Source organism: Tamandua tetradactyla, chromosome 7 (genome assembly GCF_023851605.1).
Source record: "Tamandua tetradactyla isolate mTamTet1 chromosome 7, mTamTet1.pri, whole genome shotgun sequence".
NCBI classification, from domain to species: domain Eukaryota; kingdom Metazoa; phylum Chordata; class Mammalia; order Pilosa; family Myrmecophagidae; genus Tamandua; species Tamandua tetradactyla.
In genome coordinates this window covers 127,204,512-127,214,284 of record NC_135333.1, presented here as the reverse complement: position 1 = coordinate 127,214,284, position 9,773 = coordinate 127,204,512, and the positions used below count along the sequence as shown (strand labels likewise).

The 9,773-nt window shown below is 32.7% G+C and overlaps 1 protein-coding gene across 6 annotated transcripts in view; it reads right to left on the bottom strand.

Moving 5' to 3' along the window:
* Positions 1–316: 316 nt before the first annotated feature.
* Positions 317–9,773, bottom strand: part of SLC16A7 (solute carrier family 16 member 7) — a 188,339-nt gene continuing 178,882 nt past the window's right edge. For all 6 annotated transcript variants that reach the window (XM_077111246.1, XM_077111250.1, XM_077111249.1 and 3 more), the window contains 3 exons: positions 5,407–5,550; positions 2,293–3,108; positions 317–603 (listed from right to left, as the gene is read on the bottom strand). In XM_077111246.1, the coding sequence (XP_076967361.1) occupies positions 335–603; positions 2,293–3,108; positions 5,407–5,550 (1,229 nt within the window). In that variant the 3' untranslated portion in view covers positions 317–334. The remainder of the gene's footprint in view (positions 604–2,292; positions 3,109–5,406; positions 5,551–9,773) is intronic.

Below are 9,773 nucleotides of genomic sequence, written 5' to 3'. Positions count from 1 at the left end.
AAGTCAAACCAGTTGGGACTCAGATGTCTACATTTGATCAAGATTACCAGTCACTGGAAGACTTTAAAAAAATTACCATGCTAGCCACTACATCCAGAGCCATATATATGGAAGTAAACTCAGTGCATGTATTCTTTATAGTCACAATCTCAAAATTTTAACAGCCCAATAAAATAAGTTTAAAATAATAAATTAATTTAAAATTTACCATTAAGGAAAATCTTACTGTACTTAATTGTGACTCCTCATGCCAACTAAAAAAACCTCCCAATATTTTGAACAAAAATACTCCTAAGAAAAGTCACAAACACTGAAATGAGAGGTGAGATTCTTGTTAAATATTAGTTTCCCTTTCAGAGGGAGTATCCTGCGCATTTGGAATTTTGACATTAGCATCACAAGTTTCAGATTTGTTCAGGGGTTCAGATTCTTTGGAGTCAGGTTTATGAATTTTCTTCTTAGCTTCTTCCAACTTCTTTTCCTTGTCAAGTAGTCTATAGTTTATAGCATTGCCAATGAGTAACCACACGCTTGATATGACCACAATAGCTCCACAGGCTATATACATGTATTTATATTGTCCAGTTTTATCCACCAATTTACCTAAGAGACAAAGAACATTTTTGAGATGGCATAATAAAACAGTCATAAAATGATAAAATTTTCAAATAAATTCTTTCCCAGACACAATGGGTAACTATTTCATATTTAAACTAACATTAAATGAGACTGTAACAAAGGAAAAATATTCTACACATGCATAGTAAAGGCATCATAGGAACTTACAGCATTGTGTTATCAGTACACTAAATTTATTGGAAGTTATTTCTCCCAATAAAAATGCATAAATCAGATAAATTAGACATGTATTATTTGTATGTGCACCCATAAATATATATCTGCATGGTCTATTTTTATATCTATATATGTAGATAGATATATTTATCTATATTTACAGCATACACACTGAGATTGCTTGCATGTTTCTCTTCCTCCTTTTCTCTTTCATTAAAGAGGGGGGATCTACATTCTTGAAGAAAGACCCAGACGCTCTTATAAGGTTTCTGACAATGGCTCATATTTATTAAATGCTTCCCCTATGGCTCACATAAAGCTAAGCTCTTTATCTGTAAAATCTCATTTAATTCTTAATTTGACCTTGGTTATAAGCTCAGTGAGTGAGAGAATCTGGATTTCAACCCAAATTTGTCTGAATCTCATATTCTTAACTACTCTGCAAATGGCTTCACCCAACTTCTTCATTAAGTGCCATGTCACTTTTTGGCTAATCTCAGTGTTTTACATTCTGAAGGTTTACTGATTTTTTTAACTTTCCAGTTTATATTTATTTTAGTCTCTTGCCACAGACACCCAATTCTTGACAATAATTCATAACAAGAAAATTCAGTGTTCACAAATCAAATCTAAATAATTTACCATATGCATTCCAGGTGATTCCAATATAGACCTTTCAAGCCAGACTAGTCAGAATCTCTAGTAAAGTGGCTCTGCTTTAAAATTAGTTACTTGCCAAATTGTCTATTTGAACTGTTTTTCTTAGGAAAATGGAAGAATAGGCTTATTTGAACAAGAATCCTCCTTATACATAAGTATAAAAGAAATTGGATAATTTGATTTTCCATCCTAATTCTAGTAAAATATTTCTATTCTTACAACAGTCATTAAACTTCAAAATACACAAAATATTTGGTTCATGGCCCCATCAATTAATGAGGGTCTTTTTTTGATGGGGCTCTAAACATGTATTTAGTCTCCTTACTCAGTAATTTAGCACAAACATTACAGGCATCTTTTGAAAATATTCAGATCTTAAAATCGAAAGATAAGCTTTACAATTTATAATTACAGAATATAAGTATCTGATAAAAAAAAAACGGAATCAATTTTCCTTTATCCCCGAACATTCCATATGTATACATATTCACATATTCTTATTAATTATATTATAAAAATATTATTTAGGCATATGACAAGTTCCATAACAATATAATATAATCAATGTAATCTAATAACGATGTTGATTCTTTGAAAAGCATTATTTTAATATTTATCCATTATCAGTCTAATTTAAATCCATGTTCAAAGGTTCAGGCACTGAAAAGTCTAAAATTGACTAATTAATACATAATAAAACCAAAATTAACACCCTCACAGTCTTTCAAATTATTAGCATTTATTATTACAAACCATATTCTTCACTGCAAAGAAAAATCTCAGCTAATGAATACTAATTTTATGCTTTTTGCTTTGCTTAATGAGAAGTATTCTTACCAGCAATAGGAGGGCCAAGAAGAACTGGGCAACACTCCATAATTGTGACGAGTCCTACAGCACTGGAAAACCTTTGAGCACCAACAAGGTCCATGAGGGTTTCAAAGAGGACACTGCTAACACTCCCAAATCCAAGGCCAAAGAATACTGCATATACAACCAGGCTTGCATAGTTTTCCGCCAATGGGCACAGCAGATGACAGACTCCATTGAACATAATTGCAAAACTGAAGAAATACTGGATTCGGGGACGGATCAGTCTGGAGTTTGCAATAAATCCTACAGAAGGCCTAGCAAACATATCAACAAAAGCCATAACAGACAGCAAAAGAGCTGCAGAATACTCATCAATTCCCTTGTCCTTAGCATATGGAGCCAAGAAGATAATGGGAGCAAAAAACCCTAGAAACATAATCATATTTCCAGATAGGTATATTAGAAATCCCCTATGCTTAAAAAGGGAGAAATCTAAATACTTATTAATACTTTCCCATCTTGACATCTTCTCATGACCATTCTTCATATTTGGCTCTTCTGATTGTATGTCAGTCTTAGTTTTAGACTTAGAAGGAGATTGAGGTCCAACAGGTCTCATGAGTGCCCCAGCCACACAGGCATTCAACAGTATGCCTCCCAAAATCAAGAAGCTTCCTTTCCAGCCAAAATTATTAAAAAGGAACTGATTGAAAGGAGCTAATGTACTTAAGAAAACAGGACTTCCCGCCATGGCCAAGCCATTGGCCATAGGTCGTTTCTTATAGAAGTATTTTCCAATTATTGTTAAGGCCGGCTGCAGGTTGAAGGCTAAGCCTAAACCTAAAAAGAACAAAACAAAAGCAAATAAAACAAAACACAAGTACATTCTTCCACTCACAAAAGAAATTACTCTTCAGAAAGTACATTCAGGTAGGTAAGGCTGAACTAAAAATGCAACAGCAGGAAATAATTTGTGATGACTAATAAATTAAAGTGGAATCGTACAAAATAAATAAAAGTGGAATCATACAAAAGCAAAAAGGTTGCATAACTGGACTTTGGTTCTGTCAAGTTTAATATTACTTTCATTTTAAAGCAGGAAATAAAACTAAGAACTTCTGATGCTTGAATAACCATAGCGTAGGCTGAAAATAGGGCAAAATTATTAGTTCTTAATTAAACCATTTAATTCCAGATAAATAATTTCTCTTATAAGTACATATATAGAATAGAATTAATTACTCCTTGTGGGCAAGAGTGCATTGTAAGCTTAATACCTTATTTTACTATCAGAGTTGAAGGAATGGACCAGATTTTAATAGGTCGTCATTTATAATAATCCTACATCTCACCAGTCAATCCTGGTGTTAAATGAAATATATGCAAATTATAAAATTCAAGACATTAATTTCATGTTCGATATTCTCACATTACATATTTCATGTATACAGATGTGCATATATGTTAACTAAATAATAGGGACTTTTTCTGCTTGAAACATATATTTATTTCATAATTAAAGCTGATTGTTTATACGAGTCAAAAGTTCCCACTGTTTAAGAAACTCCATGGCAGTGTTGAGTATTACTTTTGAGAAATGAATTACCTCTTGTAGTTCACCAAGGCACAATTTAGCAATAGTGATGAATAAAATAAGTTCTTTTAAGAAGTACATAAAATTATTTTATGTATACTAACTCTGTTTTCTCCTTAGCCTACGCAATATTCTATATTGTTTTACAGGATATAGAAAAGTTACTCTATGTTTATTAATTTACATAAATTGAGACAATATTGCAAAATGGTTAAGAATTCACATTGTGTGACATGCACGTCTACGTACAAATATTTCAACCTCTTAATAAAAATATTTTCTATGAATAGGAGAGTCCCTAAAAGTTGACATGAAAGAATTAAAAATTTGTTTTGGAAAGTATAGGACAGCATGCTCTCTGATTCTACCTAGGCCATATCTGTGAGATATGCAGAAACAGTGCAATTAGAACCAATTCGCAAACAATAAAACTGACCAGTCTGTGGTTAAAAGGATCTTAGATGGGGGAAACAAAGCCCAATTATTATGTTAGGGCTGTTGTATTGGTGGTACAAGAATATCAAAATCTGTTTCTTTCTAATATATTTACTTGTAGGCCCAGCCTTACTGTTCTGGTCAAATGCAATATTTTAAAAGGGAGAGAGATGAAGATAGGTTGCAAGGAGAAAGATTTTAACATCACTACTACTGTAGGATTTAATACATTAAATTTAACTTTTTTCATTAAATGATACATGAGTGTAAGTTTAGAGTAATCTAAAATCCCTATGAAAAAGAGGTATTTACCTTTTTATTTGTGGGCATAAGGGAAAGATTCAGTCCCTTTATATACTGAAGTCTAATTTTTCTTAAAACTTTTAATGTAGATTTTTAAGGAAATTTTTGTTGAGATTAATAAAATAGTGCTTTCCAAGTTTATATATTCAGGTCAGTTTGAGTCAACGGAAACAACCGTATGAAAGGACTATAATTGACAGTAGGCCATTGAAAAATATTTGTTATCAGTGGCAGATGTACCTCACTGAACTTTTAACAGTTAGAATTATTTGAGTAAGGAAAACAAGGACACAGTGACAGAGCTCTACCACTAATCAAAATGCAGACAGCAAAATTTTACTGTTAAAGTTAAATCAGTATATTCAGAATACATTGACATTTGGCACCAACTGTTACCATTTTATGAATGAAAAGGCAGATATTCTACATGGGATTAAGTAATGAAAATTAAATTTAAAAAAATGAAGCTATTTAGGTACCTTTCCAGAAAGTGTGTGTCCACAATACCAATCACAACTGGTTGAAGAGTAAAGAGTGAAACAGTAAAAATGGACAAAAGTTGCTTTCTTTTTGACATTTACATGACAGCAAAAAACTTGTCAGATAACTGTTTTCATTACTTGAAATGAGTTTGATTGGCCATAATATAGCTAGTATTTCAATGAACTAGATGAAAAGCACCTGATATAATAAGTAAATTCAAAGAAAGTAATAGGAATTTTCTTTTGTTCATGCTTCTTAACAGAACTTTGAAAATAACAGATGTGCTAAGAAGAAAAATAAGACGAAAACCTAACTAGACTTACCTCCAATAAATCCCACAGTGATGTAAAGTTCAATTACATTGGTACTGAAAGAGGCAGAGACCATTCCCACACAACATAAAATACCTCCTATCATCACAATTGGCCGGCTCCCATATCTATTCACCAAAATGCTACTTATGGGACCTGAAACAGAGAAAAGATTAGGAAATATTTAGTTGTTGGGTCATTTATTTATTATTTAGTTAATTCTGAAAATTTAGAAAGTGCATTTTATTGTTCAAAGAAAATTATTTTACATGGAATATAATGAGGACTTTTAAATACTTTGCATAGGAATCTGACCCCTTTTCTTTAGCCATACATATGCAAACCCATGAAATAATAAATTGCAAGTATTTAACATAGAGTTTATCATGACCATAATTATGCAAATTTGGATGGAAAAGTTTTCAACAGTAAATAGCACAGAATGTCTAAAATATCTTAATAAACAGGTTAATTTTTATTACAGAGTCTAGGGATTATATAAATGGTTTGTCGGTGTTGAATTTTCTTTTCTAGAAAAATGTGTGTATGTTTGTGTGTATATGCCATTAATCAGAATTCAAATTGTTTTTATTATACTGTATTATGATTTTTCTTTGACACTACATTTCAATGATTCTAAGACATAAATTCTTTACACATATTATATCTGAACTAAGGATGTGTCTTACACTTAATGGCTTCTCATAGTCTCTGTTCATCAGGCAGCAGCCACAAAGTAGTAATGCAGTGATTATGATCTATGGATGCTTGAATTTGGCTATTATTTCTTGTGGCTTGATTGGACCATGATGATCCATCTCATTTCAATCCTCAAAATATTTAAGTATCATTTGAAAAAGAAATATGAATATGAATCCTGATTGCTGTCTGAAAAATATTTTGTTGGCACATTCTAGTAAGGCCAAGAAGTACCAGCTTCAAAACTTGCAGATTGGGTGGGGCAGTTCAGATGAAATTACCAGAGAAAATGGTAGAGCTATTCATTAAGATATGCTGCCTCACAGGGAAAGAGATAATCATATATGGGAAATGTGAATATTGAGGACTCTGACTCAAAAAGTTATTTCCAAGAGTCAGATAATAAATGTGAAAAACTTTTAAAAATGCATTATGCAATTTATTTAACTTACATTTTCCGATATATTTGTATGTATATGTGATGTGTAAAATATTCATGGTGATATATTATTAAATCAGTATGTTTATGTTTAAGAGAGCTCTTTGGGTAAATATAAAAGTTCTAAATATTAAGAAAGTACTATGCCATATTTTAATGGGCAGTCTTTTTTTCTTGGCACATCATAAAATAATGGTTCAGCCTCACAACTGAAATATCTGAGTTTCAATGAAAGTCTATATTATTTTATAGGACCTGTCAATGTACAAATGGCTTGCTTTGACATTTCCTCCTTAATTTAAAACTATATTTTATCTGAAATTAAGGGCACTGCTTTAAGGAAAAAAATACTATATTAGGTCATAATTTTCAGTACAATACTTGGTCTAGGAAAAATGACTTTAAGCTAGTACTGTAATTTATAAATTTATAAAGTGCTGCTATATATGTTTGAGAATATAAAATACATTGAGATACACACAACTATAATTATTATTTTATTCTTTAAATACAATTTTGAAATTAAACCCCAGTGCCTAATAATATTTAATATTATACCCAATAACGTTTGAAAATATATTGGTAATTACTTTTGGAATGAGTTAACTCAAAAGCAATAAAAGGAGAGACATCAGCAAGATGGAGGCACAGGTGCCTCCAAATTCCCATCCCTCCCACAGAAAAATAAGCAGAGCTGTAAGAACCACTGCTTTCAGAACCTTGGAAAAGAACCAAAAATTTAGAACAACCAGGCAAATAATTAAGAAATAGGAAACCTTAAAATAGTAGGAAAGGTCTGTGGCAATTTTACTAGCCATCCCACCCCCACCCGACCCCATCCCCCAAGCTGGACATCCATTTAAATGACTGCAAAGTCCATTCCCAGTGAGAAGCTCTGGGCCCTGGTTCTGGAGGGAGCAGGGCAGATTTATTCACCAAGTAGCATGTATGTCTGTTCTAACCCACATGGTGGCTACATGAAGGACTGAACCATTTGGCCTATCATGGAAATCACTCAGAGCAGAGAAGTAGAAGGCACTGCTTAAATACACCGTAAGAGAGCAATCTGCAGTCAGCTGGAGGGAAAGACTTTGGTTGAGACATACCATAGATACAGTAGAGCACTTGGGGGCCTGGGAAGAAAAGCTGGGGAGATTCTCCTTGGGAAATCAGAGCATTTGGGAGCATCTGGGTATACACAAAGAATTTAGAAAGTCACATTGCAAACCCCGTGCAAGACCCATGTGCAGAAAAGAACAGAAAAGATCCTAAATTTTCACCTTGGGCTGATGTCTAGGGTCAGTGGAAACCAGCCTAAGTCCTGAGGAGAGCCTTAGCATTGAGGTAACGTGCAAAGACTTGGACAAGTGTTTTTGTTTCCTTTTTTATTTTTCTCCTGGTAGTCAAGGAAACCTCAGTCACAACACTAGCTGAATGTAAGCTAATAGAACACAAGCTTCAGGGACCACACATGACATGGAACACAGTATTTGCAAAAAGTTTGGGAAACTCACCAAACAGACTATTACAGCCAACTGCCAAAGGAAAAAAAAAAAATAACCACACTGCAGTAAACCCTGGGAAAGGGGGAAAATCTAATTTTCAGAGTTATAAAGCAGAATAATTTGCAATAATGTATGGCAAATAATTATATTCATAGGTTGGGATAGCCACATAAAGACTTTTTTTCTTCCCTCATTACTGGTAATTAACTATGGGTAGACACTAAAGAAAAAATTTAGAGGCATTGGCAATTTTTTTTGAGGAGGCTTTAATAACTTCTACAATGGCATCAGTAAACATGCAGTGAGTTCTAATTTAAAAAATACTTTTATTTTAAATTATATATTTTAGTTAAATGATTTCCTGTAAGAACATATTTACCTAATTCCTTTATAATATTCCTCTAGCAAAAAAGGGCATATTCTATAAGTGATAAAGAAATAATCAAAGAACTTTACCCCTTAAAATTAAATGCATATAGAATGTCATAAAATATTTCCATTTTGTAATAGTTGTGGATCAACTTTAAAATGATGATTATATAATAAAACACATTTGTTTTGTAAGGCAACCCTAATGTCAATATTAGCTAGAGGTGCCATCTAATATTAAATGTAAAACACAACACCACTCAATGTCTCTTTCTATCCTACAAGCAGCTTGTATTGTATTAATGAGAAAGATAAGCTGCAAAAAAAAAAGAAATTCCCATCAAGAGTTTTTTGTTAAACATGAACTAGCTCCATAGGTGCCCATTGCTGATGAACCTTAAGCAGTATACAATTACATTTCTAAGCACATTCATTCTTTAATTCAATCATTCAGGAAGTGTTTATGCAACATGTGTTTTTCAGGTAATCATAATGTTCAATCATTAGTTATGTCAAAGAGAAGGGAAAATTCTTTTGCTGCCCAGAGTTACCTTAAGTAATAAAAAAAGTGATATGTAGAGCAATAATGTCTTATTTTAAAAAGCACTCACAAAAAATATAAGGCTGTACCTAAATTAGACTGATCTACCCCCACTCATTTCTTATGATCCACCTTTCCAATCTATCACAGAATTTTTAGTGTCAAGAATAGACACTTCCATGCTACCTATGAAATTTAAAGCTATTTCTTTATCTTCTGAAAGATAGCCAATCATTTTTAATGGCTGCAATTCCATTACAGTTAACAAGGAAGCTTTTATGATCCTTATACACTACATGGAGTGTTTGCTCATTCTCAGATTTCTGTTGCACTTACAGTTGGTACCATACCAAAAAAGCACTTATTTGACTCTCTATTTTATTGTTTAAGCTTTCTTTGAACATTCTATTCTAAGCTCTTTGAAGGTAGTTGTCATATACCATTATTATTTGTCAACATTTATTGAATAACTACTGCTTGCAGACAGTGTCCTAAGAACAGGACATCCATTATTGCATATGACTTTCATAATAATCCTATACTGTAATTTCCTAATTAGAGCCATTTAAAAGTGAGTAAAACTGAAGTCCAAAGTGCTTTAACAACTTGTTCAAGATCATATCAAGTATGAGAACAGGCTCATATGATTTAAAAATTGTGCTTTTAACTGCTGTGTAGAAAAGAGACAAGCTAGCAGGGCTAAGACTGCTATCCTTAGAAAGAGAGGCTTGCCTTCAAATTTGCCTGGCATCCAGGAGCTCGAATTTCAGGAGTATTTCCACCATTCCCTAACTATTTAGAGTGGCTCTTTGTACCTAAACTGTAC